At 49.8% G+C, this 26,062-nt stretch overlaps 1 protein-coding gene across 1 annotated transcript; it reads left to right on the plus strand.

Moving 5' to 3' along the window:
• Nucleotides 1-2,566: 2,566 nt before the first annotated feature.
• LOC134423887 (ovotransferrin-like) lies at nt 2,567-24,287 on the plus strand. The gene is made up of 24 exons (XM_063167393.1): nt 2,567-2,724; nt 4,755-4,918; nt 5,096-5,204; nt 5,823-6,014; nt 7,006-7,141; nt 7,415-7,470; nt 8,503-8,672; nt 8,794-8,980; nt 10,331-10,485; nt 10,586-10,679; nt 11,316-11,345; nt 12,008-12,166; nt 13,318-13,462; nt 13,916-13,980; nt 14,089-14,273; nt 14,936-15,122; nt 15,509-15,545; nt 17,950-18,137; nt 18,289-18,383; nt 19,174-19,251; nt 20,273-20,355; nt 20,894-21,030; nt 21,806-21,860; nt 22,504-24,287. The coding sequence occupies exons 1-24, from the start codon at nt 2,682-2,684 to the stop codon at nt 22,718-22,720; spliced, it is 2,967 nt and encodes a 988-aa protein (XP_063023463.1). The 5' UTR covers nt 2,567-2,681; the 3' UTR covers nt 22,721-24,287.
• Nucleotides 24,288-26,062: the final 1,775 nt, after the last annotated feature.

A 26,062-nucleotide genomic window follows, 5' to 3' on the forward strand; every position in this document is an offset into this window, starting at 1 on the left:
CCACAGGCTTGGCCACAGGAGTCCAAGCTGTTGAAGGAGCATCCACAGGAAGGATGCACACCAGGAGGAGAGTGGAATCATCATGGAGAAAGGTAGGATTTGCTAGCACCAAAAGGAGAAGCACCTCTGCATGGGGCTGGTGATGTTACAGATGACTTGTGGCTGGAGATCTGGAAACACAGGAGGTTGCTGTAGTACAAGAGGTATTGCAATCCAAGCCTCTTCCTTCACCTCTGGATTTACCTTGATGCCAGCTGGGAGGGCAAGGGAAAGAGATGTGAAGTGAACACCACCCATCCCATCAGCACATCACAGCCATGCCCTTGGCAGGCAGAGAAGGCATTGAGATGCAAGCATAATGTGAGAAGGGAGAGAGGAGTTGTCCATGGAAAATGGTCTGGGAACCATGTCCAGAAGGCAAAGATAGTTTGGGCTCTTCCAGAAACTGCTCTGCTGTTATTTGAGTGGATCCTTTATGTTTTCCAAGCTCTCTTCTGCATCTTTCCCCTTCATCTGTCCTGTGGTAAAAGTATCTTTATCTGGGCAGTGCTGTAACTACTTGTGGAGTCAATATGCCCAAGCATTTCCACCAATGTTTAGGTGCTCAGGGGTCTTTGTTGTTTCAGCTGCAACTACAGTTTCTCAATATCTCTGTTAGAAGAGGCATTTTGGAACAAATCAGCAAAAGGTTCTGGAAGAACCATGTGGGACATTTTCCTGCAAGCCCTTGTGCTTCTTCTTCCCATGGATGGGGATGTTGCTAAGGCTGCATGAGTGAGGCAGGGATCAGTGAGACCTGCAGGAAGCTGGGGATGGATTTCAGTCATTTCTACCTGCCTTGGTAGAAAAAGACCTTGTAAGGCCACAGCTTGCTGGAGTAAATATGGATGGGATATCTTTTAAAAGGAGGGGCTTGAGGTGCGAGAAAGTCAGTCCTCCTACAGCTGCAGTGTGTTTGGAGACACTCTGGACACAGGAAATTCTTCTCTTCTGGGAAAGCAGGGGGTGAAGGGATGAGAAACAGGAGCCAGCCATGCTGAAGGAAGTGCCACAGACGATGCTGAAATAACCAGTGTGTCCAGGAGTGCCTCTCACTCAGCCACGGGCAGGGTGGGCTCCTGGTGCCACAGCTGAGGTGGCATAGCCTGAGGGCCTCCACCTCCCTGGGTCACTCTGTAGAGTCAAATCCTTGGCCTGGCACTGGGCTCCCACCTGTACTGAAGCCACTCTGGGCACCACCACCACCTGCAGGTCGCTTTGCCCTCAGCCTGCTGGGAGAAAGGACAAGAGCCAACCCAGGTGCTTCCAGTCAGCCTCCAGCTGTGTGCAGAGTGAGGGCTGCAGGGGAAGAAGGACCTGTGCAGGGGATCCAGGAGATCTTCCCTCCAAGGGAGGCTCATGCTCTTGAAGGCAAGCCTGGGAGCTGGACCTCCTGGCTGGGCTTTTTGCCCTCTTCCTTCAGCCCACGCCGCCTTGAGGTTCAGTAAATTCCCCTTTGGTTTTTTTCTTCCATTTTCAGGGCATTTTCTCCTTAGTCACTCAAGGTGAGCTGGGTTTTCATCACAACTGCCAGCCTGGGGACCCCTGGGAACACCAACCTTAGCTCCAAAGGCTTCCACAGCTGCCTGGGAGCACCTTTGTGGAAATAAACTGCTCCAAAGAGTTGGATGAGATACAGCTGTAGCTTCTGTGGGATGGACATGGTGAGTGAATCAGCCCTAGCAGTGGTCCAGGGATGCTGTTCAGGCTCAAGGGCTGGCTGATGTGGTCCAGGGAATTCTCAGTTTGGGAGCATGTCCCAAAGGATGAGGCTGGTCCTGTACCTGGCAGCAAAGATGGGGACATGAAGGCTGGGACAGCACCCCAAGGGCTGCCCTTCATAGACCAAGCCATGCCCTCTGGCCCCAGGGGACAGGCCAGGAGTGACACAATGGGATGGAGAAGCTTTGCAGAGGAAGTGGGAGGAGGCTGACTGCTAATCTCAGCATTTCTTCCCAGCTTCATACCAAAAATTTACCAAAAGTGCAGCGTGATGCCTCCTTCTGTCTGCAGGTCACTTATGGAGCTGTCTGGTCACTGCTGTTGGCTTTTTTTTTTTTTTTGCCAGATCATGTGTAAGACTCATTTACTGCCTTTCAACCCCACTGCCATTGCCAGGAGCACACAAGGGAGCGGGCAGGCACTCGGTGCTGAGAGCCAAGGGGCAACGGGCACCTCAGCAGCAGTTACTGGCAAACACACAAAACTCAGCTCTGGATCCAGCAGGGACTTTCTGAGATTAGTTCTGGGCAAGGCAGGGGGTGGGCAGCACAAAGAAAATCGCCTCTCCTGCCGCGTTTCAGCCCGCAGGAGAATTCAAATGTCACAACTTGGGAATTTTCCATCTGAAGCCCCTTGTAAAATGCAGAGCGCTTTGCTCCCACTCCCGCCTGCGGAAGGGTTCAGTGCCAAAGTGAAAGGCTTCCTAAAAATGGGCTGATCCAGGGAGGGGGGCGATTTAGGAGCTATTGAGAAACAAGGAAGGACAAACAGTGTTAGGTCATTGCTTCTGCAAACACAGCCAAGGCTGTTGCTCTATAAAAGGGGCAGAGAGCGGTTCCAGAGCCATCACAGACTCGGAGGGGACGGTCTGTGACCAAGGCTGCTGCACCCCTCCCACGGCACCCGACCCCTGCTCAAGCATGAAACTCGCACTCTTCACTGTGCTATCCCTTGGGATAGTGGGTAAGTGTCTGCTGAAAGCAAACTTTGGGGGAAGGAAGTCAAAACCTCTGTGTCCCCCAGGCAAGGCTGTTTCAGAGCTGCGGCGTACACCAGAGCAGGCAGCTGCAAAGGAACAGCCAGGACACAAGCAGTGCTTGCTTTGGCAGCCGTGGATCTGTCAAAGAGGATGGTGTTTTGATGTTACTGACAGCTTTGTGGGACGCAGGGAGGGTTGCAGCTGCCCACACTGCCGATGCCCACCCTGCAAGGAGGAGGGATGCTTGGGACAGGCTGCGCGCTCCGGCTGTCACGGGGCGAAGGGAAAAATCATCCTCTGTCCAATGCTGTGCTGGAAGAGGAGCACTGGCTCAGCCAGGAGGGAGAAATTATTGCAAGACATGCCTGTCAAGCTTGTGCATGTGTTTGGTTAAACTTGAGGGCAGTGACAGTAAAATAGAGCTTAAATAATGAAAGATGCTGTGCGCTTCCCACTCTGCTCCTGTGCTGCTCTGTCCTGCCACTGCAGCTGCACTTTGCTCAGGCTCCTGCCTATTTTATGCCAAATTTGTGCTGCTGAAGGGCTGGCCCTGCTTGGAGCAATTCTTTCTTCTTTCTCTGCTCACAGCTCTGGCAGGCAACAGGCAGGTAGCCGTGGCAAGAGACTGCTGGCTGCACCTGGACAGGGAAAGAGGGATCTCCCTCCTGGAGTAGGCACCAGGTCTCTTCTGATCCCCCTTAAAGTGTGGTGGTGATTAATGTCCTCTGTTAGGAAGTGCTCCCTGTGCCTCTGGCATCAGGAAGTCCTTCAGCACCTCTGCTGAATATTAGCATGCAAAGATGTTTTTTTAATGGTTCCTCCTCTTCTTCCCCTGCACAGAAAGAGACAAGAAGTCACCCAAAAGGTCTGTGACAGTGGCCAGGGGACTCAGGCTGCCATTGCCTTCCCAGTGTCACCAGTACAGCTGGGGTGTCTCCCTCAGGATGTCCCCAGCCTCTGCCCCTGGCAGGATGCTTGCCAGCATTAGGTGACCATGGCTTTGTGCAGCCAAGACTTGAAAATTGTATGATGAACTTGGAAAACATATGAAAAAGGAGGTGGTGGCCACTGGAATTGAGGCTAAGGATTCTCCCTGTGGCCAAATTCAGCACCTCCACTGGGAGGCTCAGGAATCAGGTAAAGAGAGGTTATTTCTGAGATGAAGGAGAAAATGGAAATGACCCAGGTTAATCTGGAGGTGTTTGGAGGAAATGTGCCATCGAGGTTTGGAGGGAGAGCGGGGTGCAAGTGGCCTCTTGGTCTGCACAGCCCTGCCCAGAAGGGGCAGAGTGGAGGTGAAGTGACAGCACAGGCTGGCCACATCCTTGAACTGCAAGTTTCCAGCATTCCTGGCTTCAGGTTTCTGGAGGGGACATGAATCTGCATCCACTGGAGGCTTTTGCTTTGTTCTCGTCCCCCAGAGCAGCCATTCAGCTGCCTTTGCTGCTTGGGGCACTCATGGAGGGACAGTGGTGGTGCTGTGGCATCTCTCAGGGGTGCAGTGGAGCAGGTGAGACAGAGGGACAGTTCAATAGATCAGATCATTCAGCTGCCAAGGAGGTGAGGGTGGCAGTGCACTGCACACAGCCTGGCCAGCTCAGAGCCGCTCCCCCTCTGGGGTTATTGGCACAGACACTGCTTCTGTGCTCCAACTTTTCTCTCTGTTTTTGCAAAGGCTTGAGCTTGATTTCTATTGAAGTGTGTGGATTTGTTCTCCTAATCTTGTGGGTTGCTGTGAGTCCAGGCTGCTTGAATCTCAATAGTCCAGGGACAGGAATGATCATCCTAGATGTTTCTGATGGTGCACACATCAGGCAAGAAAGAAAGAAAGAAAGGACCTTCCTGTGTGGCTTGGGAGATCCTGCATGTAGCCATCACCCAAGGCCGTGACCACAGGGAAGCAGTGACCTTGTGCTCACAGGGAACCATTGACCTTGTGCTCACAGAGATGCTGTTCCTCTCCAATCAATGCCTTTCTACCTCTCTGAGACTTTATTTCTGGTTCTTTCTACAGCTCTGTGTTTTGCTGCTCCCCAAAAGCCAAGTGTCAGGTGGTGCACAATTTCCTCAGCAGAGGAGAAAAAATGCAATAGCCTGAAGGACCAGATGCAACAGGAGAACTTTGCTTTCAGCTGCCTGCAGAAAGCATCATACCTCGACTGCATAAAAGCCATTTCGGTGAGTGGGCAGCAAATTCCTCTGCTGGGATGTTTCAGCAGCCTGTCACACCTGGAGATGGAGTTTCCTTTCTGGTTGTTACCTGTGATCCTCCTGTTATACACAAGGATCCAGGAGAGACTCTGGGAAGCGCTTTTCCTGTTCTTTGTTAATTGATGAAATCTCTTTGTTGTTTAGAACAGCGAAGCAGATGCCATTAGCTTGGATGGAGGTCAAGTTTTTGAGGCAGGCCTTGCTCCTTACAAGCTGAAGCCCATTGCTGCAGAGGTCTATGAACACAGTGAAGGTACATTTCCATGCCATTTTTAAAGCCAAATATTGGTAACAAACTGAGAGTGCAGAGGCCATCCCTTCCATGCAGAGTTCCCACTTATTTTGGTTGGGGGTCTAAGATATTGCCCCTGGTTTCCAGGTCCCAGAGGGGAAGGCATGGGGGGGCTGTTCAGCAAAATGTGAATCATCACCCATGGTCACAGGGCCCAGTGCTCCATTTCTTGTCATTTGCTGCAGTGCAGGTCTCTGATCCCATGAGCAGAAATCATGGTCCTCCTGAAACATGGCATAAAAATGGTCCCAGAGATCTGCTTTCAGTGGCCTTGAACTCTGTGGGTAAAACACAGAGCTGGGAGGCACAGATGAGTTCTGTGATTTCCTGTGCAGTCATCAAGATAAGGAAAAAAAAAAATTGGGGAGGCAACAGCATTACTTGTGGTTGGGAGGGACACCCAGTTGAGATCACTAAGACAAGAAATGCAGGCAATCCCCAGGAAAAAAGTGTTCAACCAAATTAGCTGATTGTTTAGAAGTCCAGTGCTCTGTTCCCTGAAACTGGGGGTTTACTAGGATTTGAAATGTCCCTAAGTCCTCTTTTCCCATTGCTCCATTCCTTTTTCCTGCCCTGCAGGCTCCACTACCAGCTACTACGCCGTGGCCGTTGTGAAGAAAGGAACAGGCTTCTCCATAGATGAGCTGCAGGGCAAGACCTCCTGCCACACAGGGCTGGGCAGGTCAGCAGGCTGGGTCATCCCCATTGGGACCCTCATCCACCGTGGGGCCATCGAGTGGGACGGCAAAGACTCGGGCTCCATCGAGCAAGGTGAGCCAATACAGCTGCATAGGATGTGCCTGGGCTTGGCTGGCCCCTGCTGCTTGACCAAAAGGTGCCAGCTATGGTGTTTTCACCCCAGAGGCACCTTTGGCTGGCTGGATGCTGCAGCTGGGCGCATGGAGGCAAGTCCAGGCTTGCAGGAGCTCAGGATTACCTTGGCAGAGAAGCTTTAAGGTGATGGTGAAGGAAAGGAGTTGGTTCTGATGGAGAGTTTGGATCCAGAGCTTTATTCCTGGCCCAGGAATGCAGCAACAGCTCCAACAAAACTCTCAGCCCACGTGGTTGCTGTTCCTTTTAACTCCAGGGAGAGAGGGAGGGAAGGAACACGAGGGACCACCAACCAGATAGGGGGGGAAAATCTCAAGGGACAGAGGACACCTGGATGGCCCAATGTCTCCTCAGGAGTGGGGCATCTTTTGAATTCTGCCAATCACTCAATGCCCTTCTGGAATGCCAGGATTGACAGCAGGGGTCAGGGTATGGAAAGGAGGGATGATTGACACACCTGGCAGGGAATTATCAGGGAGGAACCTGGGGTATCTGAGGCAAACCATGACATCACACCGCAATGTCTGGTGTCACGGTGAAAGGGGTGACACCAAGTGTCAGGGTGGGAGCTCAGCCAGGGCTGGTGTCACAGTGAAAGGGGTGACACCAGGTGTCAGGGTGAGACTGGGGTGGGAGCTCAGCCAGGGCTGGTGTCACCATGAAAGGGGTGACACCAGGTGTCAGGGTGAGACTGGGGTGGGAGCTCAGCCAGGGCTGGTGTCACAGTGAAAGGGGTGACACCAGGTGTCAGGGTGAGACTGGGATGGGAGCTCAGCCAGGGCTGGTGTCACAGTGAAAGAGGTGTTGCCCAATCTTCTGTGGGGGTCCCAAGGTAGCTCACAGGACACTGACATTTCTTGTGGGTCCTCTCCCTTCCCTCTTCTCCTAAAAGTGGATTTTTGACCAACTGTTGTTTGTTTCTCATCCGTAGCTGTGGCCAATTTCTTCTCTGCCAGCTGTGTCCCTGGTGCCACCACTGAAGCCAAACTGTACCGTCAGTGCAAGGGGGATGCCAAGACCAAAATGTCCCGCACGGGACCTTATTCTGGATATTCTGGAGCTTTTCAGTGAGTGACAGTTATTTTTCCTTTGGGAAAACATTCTAGCCTGACATATGCAAGTTTTTGTTGTATCAAGGAGGGCTGAGTTGGAATCATGGGTCCTGAGGAGACTGAATTGTTTCTCTGCCACTACAATTTCTTCCCTTCGAGCATAGCTTTTTTGGGGAAGATCATTGCTCTTATGCCTGAAGTTTATGCCAAAAATAATTTGTTGAAACAGGAGATAGGGAGTCACAATGCCAGTTTTTCTAACTTCTCTTCTGTTCCTCCCACCTGCAGCTGTCTGAAAGATGGCAAAGGAGATGTGGCTTTTGTGAAACACACAACTGTTCAAGGTACACCTGCAAGATCCCTCATTTCTCCTCTTTCTGGCCCCACCTCTCTCTGCCACTCCATCCTGCAATTTGTCTACACTGTGCAGTTTTCATTCCTCTCCAGGCTCAAATGCTTCTTTCATCTTTTGAAAAAAGTTTTGCACATTGTGAACTGACTCATCCTTGTTAATGAGAAATGGGATTATGGTGAATCCACTTTTTCTTCTCTGAGTTCTTCTTTGTAGCTGAAATACCTACTTGGTGCCATATCTCAGAGCCAGCTGTAATGTGAGCAGCTGAGCAGGTCTCCCATCCCTCTGGAAGGGATTTTGGAGGGAATTCAGCCCACAGCAAGAGTTCACTAAGTCTGTGGAGACCAAGGGTGGCCTGGCACACCCAGGACTGCAGTGAGCTCAGTAGAGGGTCACCAAGGTGGTCATGGGGCAGGGATAACTGTCCTGCAAGGAGGTGATCTGTAGGATGGGCTTGATCAGCCTGGGGACCAGATACAAGTGGAATTATTTTCCCCTTGAGGACAGTGAGGTAGTGGGACAGATTGTCCAGGACAGCTGTGCACTCTCCATCATTGAAGGATTTAATGATCTACCTGGAACATCCTGCTCTGTCCCTGCATTCACCAGGGGTCTTCAAAAGTCCCTTCACTCTTGAATTCTCATGTAACCTCTTGATGTCAGTCCTGGGTTTTCTCTGTAGCCTTGACATTAGTCACCTACTGGCCTTCACTGGCCATGTGCAGCTCCTGACCTGCTCAATCCATTTGTATGGGATTTGTAAACCTATTTGTATCCCTTTGTGCAGAAACCCTTGTACTGTTGGGTTAGTTATGGCAGAGGCTCAGGTGATCTCTCTTCCAAAGGCATTGCCTTCATATGCCCAAGATGACCCCATTGCAAGGGGGGTGCCTGCAACCTGTCTTCTGCTAAGAAATTACCCCAGAGCTTCAGCAGAAATAAATTAATTACAAATCTTCCCAAACTCACCTTTCTGTCTGTTTTTATGGTGGTGCAACTCATGGTTCCTCCCCTCCTTTAGAAAATGCCCCAGCAGAGAAGGATGAGTACGAGCTGCTGTGCCTGGATGGCAGCCGCCAGCCCGTGGACAACTACAAGGCCTGTCACTGGGCCAGGGTTCCTGCTCATGCTGTTGTGGCTCGAGATGACAGCAAGGTCAATGACATCTGGAACTTCCTCTCCAAAGCACAGGTACCACCAATCTCTCCTTTCCTTCCTCTAACATCCCCTGGCCTCTGGTTTTGGTCGCTTTCTCCAGCTTTCCAAGAGTTTTGGTGTGGTTGTTTGCTGATTATTTTTTCCCTTGTGGCAGGAAAAATTTGGTGTGGGCACAACCAGCACCTTCCACCTCTTTGGGCCACCTGGCAAGAAGGACCCAGCCCTCAAAGACTTGCTTTTCAAAGACTCTGCAGTACAGCTGAAGCAAATCCCATCACTGATGGATTCTCAGCTCTACCTGGGCTTTGAGTATTACAGTGCTGTCCAGAGCCTCCAGCAAGGTAGGCAGGACATCAAACACCAGTGTCATGTCAGCATGGGCTGTGGGGAACAGTTGGCATTGGCAAATACAGCCACACAAAAACAACATGATTTTTTCAGACACAGACTCTATTATCTGCAAAATATTTTGTTTCAAATCACAGAACCTTCACAAACTTCACTTACATCAATAATAGAATTTGTTGTATCCAAACCCAAATCACCACACAGACAAATATGGAAAATCTACACAAAATCCACATCAGTTATTCAGCTGGTGGTAGAGAATTGGGCATGGTCAAACTGGTGTTTAGAAAAACCATTTCTGGGCTGTAAAAAGAAGGAACATCCCAGGACACCAGGTTCAGACACTTGAGGTAAAGAATGTCCTTGATTTCCATCTAAATTCATCAAGCATTTTGTGATAGCTTTCTGAGAGTCAAACATCCCACAAAGGATCTCTGAAACCCACTTAGAATTCAAAGTACAATTTATACTTCACTTCTCTTAAGTGATATTTATGGAAGGGGGTGAATGGACTTCACATAGCATCAAACCAGATTATTCAAGTGCTGTTCTACAGAAACATAACTAGGTTTCCAGTTCAGTGTGGTCTTAGTCTCATGGCTGTCTGGGCTATGAGGAGTGCAGAAAATGTGGGACATATTTCAGGCAGCAATTTCAATTACTATTATCACACATGTGTTTAGTGGTTGTGTAGTTCTAGCTAACAGAAATCTGCCTGAATGGCTTGTGTTATGCAGCAATTCACCTTTCTGACCTGTAAGTTGATTTTTGAGCCTTCTATAGCTCAAGAATCACTATTTTCTATTCTTGCCAGCCCAGGGCTTAATTAACAAGAACTCCTTGCCCTGAGCAGCAGCAGGTTGGTGTGTATAGGTGGTTTGTGGCCAAGTCCCTCACACCAGGATGTGACCGTGTTCACAGGGGTCCCAGGATGAGGGAAGAGATGAGAATCCTGACTCCATGTTTCAGAAGGCTGATTTATTATTTTATGATATATATTATATGAACAGAAAATTCTATATTAAAACTATACTAAAGGAATAGAAGAAAGGATTTCATCAGAAGGCTAGCAAGGAAAGGAAAGGAATCATAATAAAATCTTGTGACTGCTCACAGCCTTGACACACGTGGCTGTCATTGGTCATCAAGTAAAAACAATTTCACATGCTGGGTAAACAATTCTCCAAATCACATTCCAAAGCAGCAAAACATGGGGAAGCCAAAGCTTCCCAGCTTCTCAGGAGAAAAGATCCTAATGAAAGGGTTTTTCAGGAAATAAGTCAGTGACACCAGGAGGTGGCTGTGCAGGGCTCATCCCTGCTTTCCCTGTTTTCCTTTTGCAGATCGCCTGAGCCCCAGCCGCAGGGACAACAAGATCCAGTGGTGTGCCATTGGCAGGGATGAGAAGAAGAAATGTGATGTCTGGAGTGTGATGAGCAATGGGGATGTGGAGTGTGTTGTGGCAGAGGACACCAAGGAATGCATCACAAAGATCATGGTACAGCTTTTTTCCCCTTTTCTTCTTTTACCATCTGAGCTCTGGAAAGCGCTGGCCTGGGGATGTGCAGCATTTCATTTCTGCACCTTTTCCATTTCAGAAAGGTGAAGCAGATGCCATCAGCTTAGATGGAGGCTTTGTCTACACTGCTGGCATGTGTGGCTTGGTGCCAGTGATGGCAGAGAGCTATGAGGGTAAGCACAGCTCTGTCTCAGGGTCCAGCTGCTGGGGAATGGGCTGGTGCCAAAGTGCTGGTTCTATTCTGGAATCTTACAAAGCAGCTGCAGTGCTGCATCCTGCAGAAATCACAGAATATCCTGGGTTGGAAGGGACCCACTAGGATCATCAATCCAACTCATGGCCCTGCACAGACACCCTGACAATCCCAGCCTGTGCCTGGGAGCATGGTCCAAAGGCTCCTGGAGCTCTGGCAGCTCAGGGGCCATGCCCATTCCCTGGGGAACCTGGGCAGTGTCCCACCACCCCACTCCTCTGGGGTAGGAACCTTTTCCTGATGCCCAACCTAACATACGGTGCTCTGAGGCAACTCTGCCCACTATTGCATGTATTTTCATGAAAGCAGAACAACCATGGATAGTCAGGAACTCTGTTTTAATTAGGATGCCCTGGTCCTTTAGCACCAGCCTTGGTAAAACTGCTTGTTTTAGCTCAGAGGAGCAGCTGGAGGCTCTGCTTTGTTCTGCTGATTCATAAGATATTACTGGAAATGGTCACTTTTACAACAGAGTTTCTCCAGAAATTAGTGAGCTTGTTTCTTCTTTTGGATTTGAGGTGTATTTAACTTAACATCTTCTTCTTCCCTCCCACAGACAATCACTGTGAATCACAAGAAGAACCAGGTAATTCCTGCCAACAGAAGGACAGAAAACAGTCCAGAGGGATATAAGTAGAAAAGTAGATATGAGTCATGAGTGGAGAATAAATGGCCAGTCTCCACCCAAAGAGTGTCCAGTGTAGATATTAGAATTTTGGGAGATAGGTTTAGCAGTTGGAGGGAAAATTAGGGGCTGCAATAAGATCAAGGTGAAACATTTGGTAGTGGCAGAGATTGGTGTGGTCACACTATAACAGTGTCAGGGCTGTGAACAGAGGAAGAGGGGCTGGGCTGCAGCATTAGGAAATTGTTCTTTCTAGAAATGGAAAGGAGAGAGGAGGGGAGGGTTTTGTTCTTTGCTAAGGAGAGAATAAGAAATCAGGAGTGGATACAAAATCCTCATTTGTGCCTTGCCTTCTCATAGGCTTCTCATATACCCAGATATCAGAGCTTTGGAGGGTAGGGAAATGTCAGGGATAATAATTTCCCAGGAGTGTGGTGGAAGTAGATGCATCACATCTACAAACTCTTCCATTGTTGCTGCCTGCCCAAGTACTTAGAAGCACAAAGTAATTCTGTGCTGTTCATAGGCGCCCTTTCCCAAGTGAAGCCAGTGCTCTCTCCTAAGGGATTACAGTGGGATCCTTGGGTCAGGCCTCAATTCTTCTCTGTTTTATCTTCTGAAAGCAACCTACTTTGCTGTGGCTGTTGTGAAGAAGTCTGACAAGGACATCAGCTGGAACAACCTGCAGGGCAAGAAGTCGTGCCACACTGCAGTGGGGAGAACTGCTGGCTGGAACATCCCCATGGGCCTGATCCACAACAGGACAGGCAACTGCAACTTTGGTGAGTCCAGTTTGGAATCCATCTCTTTGAGCTGGGAATCTGTTCACAAAAAATCTTTTACCATCCTTCATGGGGTTTTCATAGTTTCTTGTGCCTCGAAGATTCCCTCTTGGAGGGAGGAAATGGAGATGCTGTTATTTAAGGTTTCACTGAGCAAAATTTTAGGCATTTGGCATCCACTTCAGAGTATGATATGGCACCTCAGCTGCTTTGGGGGTCTTTGCTTTTTTTTCACATCTCTCCCCTTCCTTTTGCAGCAGCCCAAGAGGTGTTCCCAAAAAGGGAATGTGGGCTGCCCCACATGGGCCTGGTGCTTGTGCTTGTACACCAGTGGGGATAAAAGATGAAACTCAAAGGGAGGGGAAGGGCTGAGAACAGGGGACAGAGGCTGATCTTTAAGAAACTTAATCTGACTGCCTAAGACTTCATTGAGAGTTATGGTCCAACATAAATAATTTGGAAACATTATCAATGTTAACAAGCAAGACAAAGTAAGCATATAATTATTAAAAGGAAGTCACTAACTACATGAAGATATTAGTGTTAGTAAGTTTTATTCTTAGTGTCTCTATCCTCCTGCCTTCCTTTTCCATTGTCCCTTCTACCCCAAGAGCTCTGACACTGCTGCCAAATGCACCTCTGCTGACCCATAAAGGCTGTGGAGGCTCGGGCTGGCTCTGTGGGAGCTGGGAATGGTTTGCAAGCAAAACATTCCTCTTTTTATTCCAAGATAGTACCTCTTGCACTTGAGCCTTAGGCCCTGCTTCATCACAGATTCATGGAATGGTTTGGGTGGAAAGGGACCCTAAAGCCCATCCCATTCCACCCCTGCCATGAGCAGGGACACCTTCCACTAGCCCAGGTTGCTCCAAGACCAATCCAGCCTGGTCTTGGACACTCCCAGGGATGCAGGGGCAGCCACAGCTTCTGTGGGCAACAATAACAATAATTATCAACAATAACAATAATTATCAACAATAACAGGACCCAAGTTCCATGGTCAAACCTGGATGCACGTGATGTGCTGCCCACTAAGCCATGCTCCTTCTCCCACCCCATTTCCAGCTCCCCAGTGAGCAAGAATGTGTTATTACAATAAAACCTAACTTCTCAGGGCAGGAAAAGTGAATTTCTCCTATCCCTGCCTCCAGATGAATACTTCAGCCAGGGCTGTGCTCCCGGGTCTCCTCCCAGCTCCCGCCTCTGCCAGCTGTGCAAGGGCTCAGGGGGGGTCCCTCCAGAGAAGTGCGTTGCCAGCAGCCACGAGCAGTACTACGGATACACCGGAGCTTTGCGGTAGGTGCTGGGACAGCCAGGCTGCCTCAGGGCCCTGGGGCTGCTCACAGAGGACAGGCCACAGCTGAAGCACAGCCTCATGTCCACACAAACTCTTTTTCTCCATTACACCACTGAAAGGGCATGTCTCTGTAATTCTATACATGCTTTTTCTTTGCTTTCTGAAAATTTGCATGAGATATCCCCATTCTGTAAAACTCATGTCCTGGTGCTTCCAGGCAAACCTGGAGAGGCACAAGCCCTGCCACAATGGCAGAAGTACTCCTCTCTTAACATAAATAAGGAGTGTAAAGGCTGTGTTTCAGATATATTTAAAATATTTGTGGCAGGGCTTCTAGACCTGGATGTCCTTGGAGATTAATTGTACAGAATAGACTCAAGTCTAAATCAAATCTGTGGGAAAGGGACAGGATTCAAGCATTTACATCACTGGCCTCTTTTTGTACTTCCCAGGTGTCTGGTTGAGCAGGGGGATGTGGCCTTTATCAAGCATTCCATCGTTGAGGAGAACACTGATGGTACGTGCTCAGGGCTGCCTTCCCCATCTGCATGATTGCTTATGTGGTGTTGAGGCTGATGTCCTGCTATGCAAGCACTCTGAATCTTCAAACCCATTCTCTTTATAGGCAAAAATACAGAAAGCTGGGCCAAAGATCTGAAAATGGACCAATTTGAGTTGCTGTGCACTGATGGGCAGCGGGCAAATGTCATGGATTACAGAAGATGCAACCTGGCCAAAGTTCCTACCCACGCTGTGATGGCACGTCCTGAGAAAGCACGCCAAGTCCGTGAGATGCTGGAGAACCAAGAGGTTTGTAGTGCTGAGAGTAGAAGAAATGTTGTGGGGCTGCTCTGATTTTCTCCAAGTCAGTGTGAGGTGGAAGCTTTTACCCCTTGGCCTCCCCCTTCCTCCATCCCTTCCCAAGTGCTCCTTCTCCTCTACCACCTTAGCAAACACACCTTTAGGTAGCAGTGGGATTACAGCTGTTGCTGCTGTCACACTGTACTTGTGTGACATGATTTTATCACCTCCTTTCCTGTCTCTGCTCCTGCTGGGCTGTTTCAGAAACTCCTTTGTGGTGCCTGGTCTGTGCCACAGCTGGGTCAGGCTCAGCCCCAACATCAGGCTCCCTGCACACGCAGAGCTGACCAGAACCAGGCTGGACCATCTCTGTTTCTCCCTGCAAACTTTAATATTGGCTCCACCATCAGGGTCTGGTGAGAGGTCTGGTCTTTTGCTTCTACTCATGGTTAAGTTGCAGGACCTGCTGGCAGCATCTCTGCACACAGGGACATGTTAAAATGAGACAAGAAATGTCCCTCCCAGTGAGCAATCCCTCCTCTAAGCATACAGACAGAAGGTTCAATCCTAAATTTCCAGAGCCTGGCTTGAGGCTTCCCAGACTGATGGTGAAGAACCAGGATGAAGTAGGCCAGCTTTCTATTTCTCTCCTCTTTGTGCCTTTATTTCAGAGGTTGTTTGGACCAAAAGGAACCAGGAGAGATGATTTCAATATGTTTGCATATGAATCCAAGGATCTCCTGTTTAAAGACCGGACAAAGTGCCTGATCAGTCTCCGTGATGGAATCTCGTACAAGGAATTCCTTGGAGATAAATACTATGCTTCACTTGCCAGCCTCAACACCTGCAATCCATCAGGTAACTGGAATATCCCCAGAGGAAGTCCTGAAGTGCAGTTCTTACCTTGCAGGCATGAGCAGTTCCAGAAGAAACTGTGTTTTCAATGCCTTTAAAGGAAGAAAATGTCAATATTCTTTTCTCAAAGTTCATTGGGTGAACTGAGAACAGATTTAAAATCTGCTGCTCTGGCAGCCACGTGAATAAAAGATTTTTCCTTACCTTTAGGAAATAGAGACCTCCCCCCCTAGAGCCAGCAGTGTGGGATTTGTGGTTAAAGCTCTTTTTTTGTGTCACACTGTGGATTTTCCATGGTGTGACACTGTTGGCATGGCGGGGTGTGTGCTGGTGGGATGGGAGTGTTTAAAAGCAGGATCTGAACTTCTCCCTGTCCTTTCCCTTTCCAGATCTTCTCCAGGTGTGCACCTTCCTTGCAGACAAGTAGTGAGATGGGAAGGATCCTCGAGGTGGGGGAGAAAACCTCAAGCCATGACTCCTCTTGTGCCCTCAGCAGCAAACACTGACCCACGGAGGGCCCTCTGCCTTCACTGCTTTCTCTGCCCTCCCTCATCACTCTGAAAGTAGCTCTTTGACACTTTACAATTCTCTGCTGCCAGCACAGCAAAAAATAAAATTTAAAATCTAAAAAGGTGTCCTGAGATTTTTCCAAATGGTCCTTAAGCCCATTCCTTCCTCAATGCCTCTCATTGTAGTGCACTGACAGACACCAGCGTGGCTCTTGTCACTTACTGCTGCCCTTTAGGGAAATTTCTTGCACCATTTGCCGAAGCAAAATGGATTGAATATACCCTGGAGCCTAATTAACAGATGCTTTGTACTCTCTGTGCTTTTGCTTTACACAGATTATCCCATTGTCCCCCTGGCAGGTGAGGGTTCCCCAGCGTGGCTGGGACACAGGAAGAGGGAGAATGTTTGTGTCAGGGAAGAGGAAGGAGGAATAAAACCCACTCCAAACCAAAATAATACAGCGGGAGTAAGATGGGAGGGGTGAACAGAAGCTGGTGTGTCTCAGATCTCAGCTGGCTGAGTCTGAGTTCCTCCCAGCAGGCAGGACATATATTGATGGGGAGAGTCCAATCAATCCCTTTTACTTTCTGGAAAAATCTAGGATTTGCTCAGGAACTTATTTGTTTTAGCAGTCTGTCTGGTTTTGTGCTGCTGACCTGAAAGCAAACTTGTAGCTTGTTTTGCCTGATTCTGAACCACTTTAAAATAAAAAGGCAAGGCAAAAAGGGCTGCTGAAACTCTCTGCTCCAGAGGAACAGCCAGGGTGTCCCAGTCCTGGAGCACCTTGACAGTGCTGCTGTCAAGGCAGGCATGGAGGAGATGCTGAGAGCACAAAGCTCCTGGCTTTGAGGGAATTAATATTTTAATGATTTTTGGATGCATATGCTAAGTGTGGTGAGAAGTCCAGCAGCCTGGCTGAAAATCCCCCTGGATGGCAGAAATGCGGAGTGTGACAGGAAAGGATGAAATGCAATCCCTCAGTTTATGTAGGATGAATACACTGGACAGGTGTTTTTTAAACACATTCTTCAAAATTAACAAAGAAAGAGAATCAGTGCCTCTAACAGGCTGTTTCTACAATTCAGTTAGAGAACTTTCCCCAAAAAAAGCTGCACCATCTGCATTTCATGTCAGCTGTAAGCTCTTGTCCCATAGGTAGAAGGCATTAAAGGATAAAAGGAACCTCACTGGAGGATCACTCAAGCTGGAGGGACCTCTGGGGGTCTGCAGTCCCATCTCCTGCTCAAGGACAGTGTGAAAAATGCCAATCACTTGTTTTTAAAATTTTAAAGGTTTAATAGTAATAAAGCGGCTATAAAAATAGCAATATAATTAGAGTAATAAAAATTTGAACAATTGGGATTAGGACAATACGAGACAATAGAAACAAAGAGTTACGGATGGTCCAGGTACCTCTTTCTGGGCAAAAAAAGCCTGAAAATGGACCCACATTAACAGAGGATTAACCCTTAAAAACAATAACCTGTTGCATATTCATACACCTCATACATGATGCATAAATTCCATTCAAACACAGGATTCTGTCTGGTCAGTGTCAGCTTCTTCCTCTTAATCCTAACGGTGTCTTCAGGGCTGAGCAAGGCGGGAAGAACTCGGTAAGAGAGCAATAAATTCTTTTTCTCTGAAAGATTTAGGTGTCCTGTGGCTGCTACCTCACTGCAAGTCTTAAAAAAAGTATCCTACATAGCATAGTTTCTATTTTAACATTCTGGTATAACATAAAACTATATTTAACACACTACTTAAGAAAATTAATACAGCATAACTTTCTAACACAACACATATAATATTCATTTTAATGTTCGTAAAAAGCCAATCATAAAATACACATTTTTCACACCGTCCCTCTGTGCTTGGACCTGTGAGACACCTCCAGCTCTGGGCCCAGCAATTCAGGAAGGACATGGAGGGGCTGGAGCGTGTCCAGGGCAGGGAACAGAGCTGGGGAAGGGAATGGAGGACCAGAAGAGGCTGAGGGAGCTGGAAAGGGGCTCAGCCTGGAGCAAAGGAGCCTCAGGAGGGACCTTGTGGCTCTGTACAACTCCTGACAGGAGGGGACAGCTGGGGGGTCAGGCTGTGCTCTCAGGGAACAGGGACAGGATGAGAGGGAACAGCGTCAAGTTGTGCCAGGGGAGGTTTAGGTTGGACATCGGAAAATTTCTTTGCAGAATGAGCTGTCCAGTCCTGGCCCATCTACCCGGGATTTAAAATCCTGTGTATGTGGCACTTCGGGGTCAGAGAGCCTTTTGCACCCTAAACCACTCCATGTCTCTGCAGGCTCCTGAGGGGAGAACTACAGCTCCCATCAGCCCCCGCGCCTGCCCTTCCCGCCGTGCGGCGGGGCCGGAGGCGGAAGCGCGGCGTGGCCACGAGTGCGGACCATGGCGGGCGGGCTGGAGCCGCACCTGGCGGCGCTGCGGCGGGAGCTGGGCGGCCCCGCCGTGCTCTCCGTGCTCGTCGCGCTCATCGCCGTCGCCATCACCTTCCGTGAGTTTCGGGAACCTCCCTTTCCCACCGCCCCGCGGGCTGCTGAGGGCGCGGCGGTGCCGGCAGCGGCGGGCTCGGGTGTCCCCTCATCCTCCTCATCCTCCTCATCCTCCTCACCCTCCTCATCCTCGTCTGCTCCTCTCTCCCGCAGTGCTCTGGCGGTTCGTGCAGGGCAGGAAGAGCAGTCGCAAGGCCGTGCTGCTGCTGGGCCTCTGCGACGCGGGGAAGACGCTGCTTTTCGCGAGGGTGAGCGGGGAGCCCCGGTGAAGGAGTTCCCTTTAGTTCGGTTTTTAATCTTTTAATGAAAAGATTGAAAGTTGGGGTTTACAGGGGTAAGGAGGGATGGAGAGCAAGTTTTGTCCACCACGGAGTGTCCAAAGAAATTGCGTTTTGGTTTGAATTTGTCATGGTAAAAGGTTTAGGGATACTTGAATTCACGGCAGTGTGCAGCTCCAATCTCTGGGAGCAGGGACAGCACCCCAGGGAATGGCTGGAGCTGTGCCAGGGGAGCTGAGGGTGGAGATCAGGGAAACATTCTTCCCCAGAGGGTGCTGGGCACTGCCCAGGCTCCCCAGGGAATGGGCACAGCCCCAAGGCTGCCAGAGCTCCAGGAGGGTTTGGACAATGCTGTCATACCCAGGGTGGGATTGTTGGGCTGTCTGTGCAGGGCCAGGAGTTGGGCTGATCATCCTGGTGGGTCCCTTCCAACCCTGGATATTCTGTTACTGTTGAGTCTGAAAAAGAAAGGGGCACAGCCATGGAAACTCTGAAGGATCTGTTAGCACACTCTCTTCCTCTTTATTTAGTGGAGATTCACAATTTAAATATGTATTTATTTTCCCAATGACCATTTATTAATTAACTGGAGAAAGCGACCCCAGGTGTAGTTCCCTGCAGGAACCTGAGATCAGATCTCTGCTGCCCGTTACCCTGTGGGACCATTTGAGTTCCTGAGGAGTCTGAGGGTGGTGCTGGTGCTGGTTTGGGCTGGGGAGCCTCTCAGGCCGTGGTTCTGAGGCTGTGCCTGTTCCCCCAGCTGCTGTCGGGGCGCTACCGGGACACCCAGACCTCCATCACCGACAGCTCTGCAGTCTACAGGCTCAGCCAGGACAAGGTGAGTGCCCTGCCCCTGCCCTTTTCCTGCTCCTCCTCCTAAACCTGGGAATTTCTGTGCTGCTCAGGCCCCAGTTTGAGTGCAGGACAGGATTTTTCCAGGCCATGCATACTGAGAAAGGAATACTGGGATGTGCAATGTATAACTGGGTTCCACAGGCTCTTTTTTCTTTGCTTGTAAAGTAGGGAAACATTTCTGACTGAAAACCACACCTCTGGGGGTTTCACTGTTCTGTTGCATTGGTTTATTTCCTCAGCAGTAATTTCTGTTTCTGCCAAGAAAACCTGGAATTCAAAGTTTTATCATGTTTAAGCAGAGGCTCCAGCTGGACTTTATATGGTCCCAGAAAGGATTTTGTTATTTTTAGGTTCCCAGATCTGGTTGTTTTCAGTTTTTGGCAGTTCTTTCATTTTGGAAATCTCCTGTGCTGGATGTACACGTGGCAGGGAGAGCAGAATGCTGGCAGCAGCTTAACTGCTGGTGAATTGTGAAAGCAGAGGCAGGTTTTGTGGCTTCACCTTCTCAGTCATTCTTAACAACAGTGATAATAAGGAAAAAACTTTGTACAATAATGTGCAGGGTTTTTGAAATTTTTTTTTTCCATTTTTCTGTTTCTTTAATTAAGCAGACAAGTATCTGCAAGGCAGATTGCTTTTTTGATTGTTTTTTTTAACCATGGCCAAGTTTTCCAGTAAAATGCAGGAGCAGTGGGCTGCTGCAGCCTTATCTGGAGAGCAGTGACGTGGCCCTGCTGGGCCCTGCCTTTCCTGGGAAGGAAAACTTCTGCAGCCTTCAGTTAAAAAAGGCTCTTGCAAAGTCATTTTTGTGTTATTCCCAGCAAGGTTGGGTGCATTTAGGGAGGCTTGGTGTGTGTGAGTAGGTGAGGCTGTTGTGCTCTGTGTCAGGGCAGGCGGGGCTGTGCCTCCAGGACACAAATCCAGGGTCGGACTGCTTTTCCCAGTCTGTGCTCACAGTCACCCCCAGATCAGGTGTTGTTAATTCCTCCTTGCCTGTGTTCCAGAGCACCAATGTGACCTTGATTGACCTTCCAGGCCATGAGAGTCTGAGGCTGCAGTTCCTGGAGAGGTTCAAGGCTGCAGCCAGGTAACCTGCAGGGGATCAGCAGGGCAGGAGGAGGGGACAGGTGATCCTTTGGAAAGAGACAAACCAAATGATGGTGCTGGGAATGCTGTGAGCTGGCCTGGTGGTGCCCCTAGAGTCAGAGCTCTGCTGTGGGGGGATGCTGCTGGTTAATTTTTGCTTTGCCTTCATGGGATATCCTGAGTGGGAAGGGGCCCACAGGATCGTGGAGTCCTGACCCTGCACAGGACAATCCCACAATCGCACCATGAATTTCTTACTTGCCTGTGCTTGTGGTGCACCAGGAGGCAAAGCCGCTGCAGCAGGGAGGTCTGGGGGGTGTGGGATATCCTGGGGCAGGGGGATATCCTGGGGGACAGGGGAAGAATTCCTGCTGGAGTTGGAGCCGGCCATGGGATGTATTTCATCCAGCACACGCTGTCAGTCTGCGCTTGGGCTGGCTGAGACCAGATGTGGAGATCTCAGCCCAGGCAGGAATACCTGCAGGGAGAGGTGACTGCAGAGCTCCATCCCCATGCCCTGTCCTTGCCTGTTGCCCCAGAGCCATCGTGTTTGTGGTGGACAGCGTGGCCTTCCAGCGGGAGGTGAAGGACGTGGCAGAGTTCCTGTACCAGGTGCTGGTGGACGGCACCGTGCTCAGGAACGCGCCCGCGCTGCTCATCGCCTGCAACAAGCAAGGTACCCTGGGCTGGGCCTGCAGGGCTCCCTGCTGCACCTGGGGGCTGGCATTGCAGCAAAAGGAGGGCTGGAGTTCAGGTTTAAACCCTGACTACTCAGCAGGAGTGTTAAACTCTCACTTGGGAGAGCTGCAGCTCTTTGGGTGGGTGTAGGTGATGCGGGTGGATTTTGTGTGGCTTTTTGTTTCTGCTGGCTTTGTGCAGAGCTGTTCCTCAGTCTCCATCCAGGCAGCAGGAAATAGGATCAGCTCACACTATCCCTATACACTCAGCGGCTTCAAAGTTACTATGTTCAGCTGCCAGAGTTCCATGTTTTCTCTGGAGTAGCCTGAATTCCCAGCTGCTAAAAAAGACTGATTTTCAGATCCCTACAAATTCTGCAGTGAAAATGTGGGTCCCTGTGTAATAGTGGGATGTTTTGGGGCAGTGTCAGATCTGGGTTTTGTAATTATTTCTTGCCCTAACTCATGGCTCTGTGTGCCACGAGTGGAAAGCACAGGACAGGAGGGAGTGCTGGTGCATCAAACCCATCCTCTGAAGTATCTTCCTGCCCAGAAAGAAGAAATTAATTCCCTGTGTTGTGCCAGATTGTTAAATTGTTCCCATTCACGCCTGCTATCCCAAATCTCCAGCATCCCTCATCCCACTGCAGGCACAGCTGTCCTTGTCCTGGTAGCTCCAGTGACTGCACAGTGTGAACTGTCCTTACTTTAGGGGGAGGAACAAGGTTCTGAATTCTGACAACCAAAGAGCTGATTTCCTTTTTTTCTCTCCAGATGTCACAATGGCAAAATCAGCAAAACTCATCCAGCAACAGCTGGAGAAAGAGCTGTAAGTATGGAATGGGCCCTCAATCCCTCTTGTCCTTTTTCTCTTACCTCAGTGAGCTCCCTTGAGCTGTATCTGAGTTCCCTGTGGAACTGGGAACAGTCTGTTTGGTCTGGGGCTTGGCAGTGCTGGGTTTGCATTGGACTCCATGGTCTCAGAGGGCTTTTCCAAGCTGAATGATTCCCTGGATCTATAACCCCTTTGGCCAGCAGACGGCAGCAGGGCTGTTTGTGCTGTGCCTCCTCCAGGCTGAACACTCAACCTCCTGCCTTTTAGCACAGGAGTTAGTTGCCACACATTCACATTCTGCAGGAAAATAAGCAATAAATTGCTTGTTCTGATGTTGAGCATTTGCCAACTACCTGTGTGTAGGTGTTGGATTTCTAGGGAGTTGTTGTGCCCTGTTAGGCACTGTTATTCCAGTGCAAATTGGGATAAGGATATCATCATCATCATTATCTGATTTCTGCTGTCCTTTATTACAAAACCAAACCTGAGTGCCCTCCTACTCCCCTGAGCCTCACAGGGCAGTGCTGGGCCTTGTGTCCCTGGTGTAGCTGGCATGCTGCTGCCACCCCAAACATCCCAGTGCAGGTGATTCTCCCCTGGTCCCCAGTTCCTGACCCTTTTCCTTCTCTCCCTGCAGCAATACCCTGCGGGTGACACGCTCTGCAGCCCCCACCAGCCTGGATGGCTCAGCCACAGGGGGCCCTGCCCAGCTGGGGAAGAAGGGCAAGGACTTTGACTTCTCCCAGCTGCCCATGAAGGTGGAGTTTGTGGAGTGCAGTGCTCGAGGCAGCAAGGGAGAGGAGGGAGAGGCTGACTTGGAGGCCCTCCAGAAGTGGCTGGTGAAGGTGGCCTGAACACAGATGGACAGGGCTGGGGGGCTGAAGGGGAAAAGATGGTCTGGAGCACTCGCATCTCACCTTGATGTAAAAAGATGGAACTTCAGCTGGAAGTCAGCACTGTGGTGTCTTCTTCTGCTGCTCATGGGCTTGGGAGAGACCTGACAATTGCTGGTGTGATTCCCTCTGGCTGTCCCTTCATGCTGCAATGTTTTTATCCTCTCCCCTCTTCCCTTGCCCTCCTCTGGGCTGCTGAACCTCTGGGTTTGTTTTTTTTTTCCTTAATCTTTAAGCTTTTTTTTTGGTGGTTGCCAAGCAAATCAGGAAGGAGTGCAGTGGCAGGTGAGTTCTAGAGGCTGGAGTGAGCCTTTTGTTTTCTGCCATGGTTTAGAGCCCTGTTGCCCCTCAGAGCCCTGACCACCTTATGGCTGGGGCTGCTGGGGAGCACTGCACAAGCTCCCTGAGTTGGGCAGGCATTGAGAGAGTACAAAAAGCTGTTCTCCTCTTTGTGTCTGCCTTCCCATTGTTCCAGACTGGTGCAGCCCCATTTCTGTGGGGCAGGAGGAGTGTGAAATGTCCAAACCAACCCTGCTTTACTCCCTGGGCCCAGCTCTGTGCCCATGTCTGCTGATTTCCTCTCTTGATCAGCTCCTGGGAGTTTTTCTTCAGCTGAGGGCTGTTGTGAAAGCTTCACTCTGCTTCTCCTCCCACAGCCAGGAACAGAGTGGCAGAGCTACAGGGGGTCATGGCATGAAGCTGTGAGATGGGCACACTTTCAGACCTGTGCCTGCAGCTGGGACCTGCCAGGCGTTTGCTGTGCAGTCTCCTGCTGCAGGAAGGTCTTGCTTTGTGTGTAATTAATTAGTCAGCACTTATGGCACAGTGAGAGGGAAAGCCAAGGAGCTGCCAGCACGTGGGTGTGCTTCCTCCTTGTGGCAGAGATGCTCAAGGAAGAGGGGAAGGAAATGGGAGATTTTCCCAGCTTGTGTCTCACTGCACATTGCAGAGTCCTAGTGCAGTGACATTTTCTCTTTGTGGCTTCCCCTGTTGTTTTAGGGGAAGGGGCTGGCTCCTGGCAGACCCTTCTGTAGTTTGTAGCCCTCTCTCCCCTGTGATTTGAGTCCTCCTTCATCTGTTATGTTCTTTTCCTTCTCTGGGGCTTTCCCTGCCTCCCTGCAGCATTGCCAGGTGTTGGGAAGAGCAGGAACAGCCCTGAGCAAAGGCCTGTGCCTGTAATGAAGCTGGTCCTTGCATTTCCAGCCTCGGGAGCCATCCATGCAGGGGAGGGTTATATTTACCAAACATGTTACATTCTTCTGTTTCCTGCAGGCAGAGTCCTGTTGGAACGTGTTTGTCATGCTTTGAACTCCTTTAGCTGGAGGTCTTGGGCTGCCTGCTTCAAATCCATAATGCTGAAATGATTTTGGGCAAAAAATTGCTGTTTCCTGATGTGATTGTTCTTGCAGAGATGCAGAAGCCAAGCACCAGCCTCAGCTTAAGGGGGGAGGTACCATGAGGCCATGGTGGGTTTTAAGTTATTATTTTTAAAAAATATATTCCTTAAGTAAATTCTTTTATGCTTAAATGTTTGTTCTCAAGTCTTGCTTCAGTCTCTGTGTTTGCCTTGGCTCTTCCCAGTGGTATCAGATCCACATGGATGGGGCTCAGCACAGTGCTGGGCATCAACCTTCCTACTCTGTGGCCAGCTCTGTGTTGTCAAAAAACTTTATTTTCTGCACACAGAGGGCTTTGGGGTTGGGGTATTTTTTTTGTTTTGTATTTACTTCTTGGACTGAATAATTGAGAAGTTGATCATCACATAGCAAAAAACGCCCACAAATCATAATTAAAAGGCACTTTGGTGGTGTGCACAGGAAAGCTCCAGCCAGCTGTGGTGGCTGTGGTGGCAGAGCAGCACTGCTGTGCCCTGGAGGTGGCTGTGGCACCCTGTGGCTGTGCTGGATGCAGAGGAGATGCCTCAGCTTTCCTGGGCTGGGGAGTGGCTGCACAGCCATGGCTGAGCTGGGGCTGTGCCCAGAGCACAACTCCAGGAGTTTTTTGGGCCTCACTCCATGATTTTTTAAATATTTAAATACTCAGGGCTGGTTTTCCCCAGTGGCTGAGGGAAGAGAGCAGAACTGGAAAGTCTGAGTGTTGTTTTCTTGTTTTTCTTGATTCCCCAGTCAGCTCTGTGCTTTGTTCTTTGCTCTCCTGACCTTGTTCCCAGCCCGTGGCTCTGTCAGCTGGGAGTGCTGCTCCTGAGGCTGCAGCTCAGCAGGGCTGTGTTGGGATGGCTTTGGCAGGACAGTGGGATGTGATGAGCTCAGCCCCTTCTTGCTGCAGCTGCCTGACCCTGGGTGAGGGACCTGCTGTGTTCACACATCCCCAGGCACCGATGCCCTCGCTGTGCTACAGCTCTTTGGGTCAGTGTTTTTTTGCTATGGATTGTACTCTGAATTGTTCCCCTGGACAAGACAGATGTTTTTGGAGGAGAATGAGGAGCACAGTGATAACTGGGATAGCAGAAAACCTGAAAGAGGAGGAGAGATTGCTGAAAAGCAAAAATAACCGTGCCTAGACATCAGCAACCCAAGGGGTGGTTTCTAAGGCTGCCCAGCACAGGTGCTCCAGCTGTGACCTTTCCTGTGCACAGAGCCACCACCCTGGCACCTTTAGGGTGCCAGCAGAAGCTCCTGGCCCCATTTGGGCCACCTTGTGCCCTTTGTGACCAGCCCCTCCTGGGGCTTGTCCTGCTGGGTGTGAAAGAAGGGGAGAAAGTTACAGAAGGTCAGGTGGGTGTTCAGGGTAAATCTGCTAGGTAGAGGTGGAAAAGGAGCAGGGTTAACATGGAGAGAGCTCTTTTTTGTGAGGGCTTTGGTGATCCAGAGCAAATCCAGGGCAGGTCTGCTCTTGTCCTTCCTTTTCCCTCGACTTCCTTCATAAACATGGATGCAGCAGGGCCACAACCACGGGGACAGCAGGTAAGGACAGCAGGGCCTGAGTACATTAAACCCGTAAAACCCCTGAAAAAACACCCCAAACCCACTGTTCCCTACCCAGAACCCACTGCACTGAAAAAATTTCAGGATTTTGAAGTAGCTCAGTGCTTGACCTAAGTAGCTGGACTTGTTAGGCCGTGGGTTGAACTTGATGTGAAGCCTAAGGCTGTGCTGTGTCAGGCAGAGATGGATCAGAAGGAAGCCAGGAGCTGACAATCTGATCAATAATAATAGTAAAGATCATTAATAATAGTTAGAATAGGCAAAGCTGCAGTTAAAATACTACCTTAAAATGCTGGAGTAGTTGTGGTCTGTGTACTGGAACATGGTATGGGGTTCCATCAGAGTGTGGACTAACAGA

This window comes from Melospiza melodia, chromosome 12, assembly GCF_035770615.1.
Source record: "Melospiza melodia melodia isolate bMelMel2 chromosome 12, bMelMel2.pri, whole genome shotgun sequence".
Classification (NCBI taxonomy): Eukaryota; Metazoa; Chordata; class Aves; order Passeriformes; family Passerellidae; genus Melospiza; species Melospiza melodia.

What these genes read in the sequence shown, in the direction of transcription:
- LOC134423887 (XM_063167393.1), top strand. Translation starts at nt 2,682, where the DNA reads ATGAAACTCGCACTCTTCACTGTGCTATCCCTTGGGATAGTGG. An exon ending in GCTATCCCTTGGGATAGTGG is followed by an intron (nt 2,725 to 4,754) that starts GTAAGTGTCTGC and finishes TTCTTTCTACAG; the next exon opens with CTCTGTGTTTTGCTGCTCCC. An exon ending in GGATACACCGGAGCTTTGCG is followed by an intron (nt 13,463 to 13,915) that starts GTAGGTGCTGGG and finishes TGTACTTCCCAG; the next exon opens with GTGTCTGGTTGAGCAGGGGG.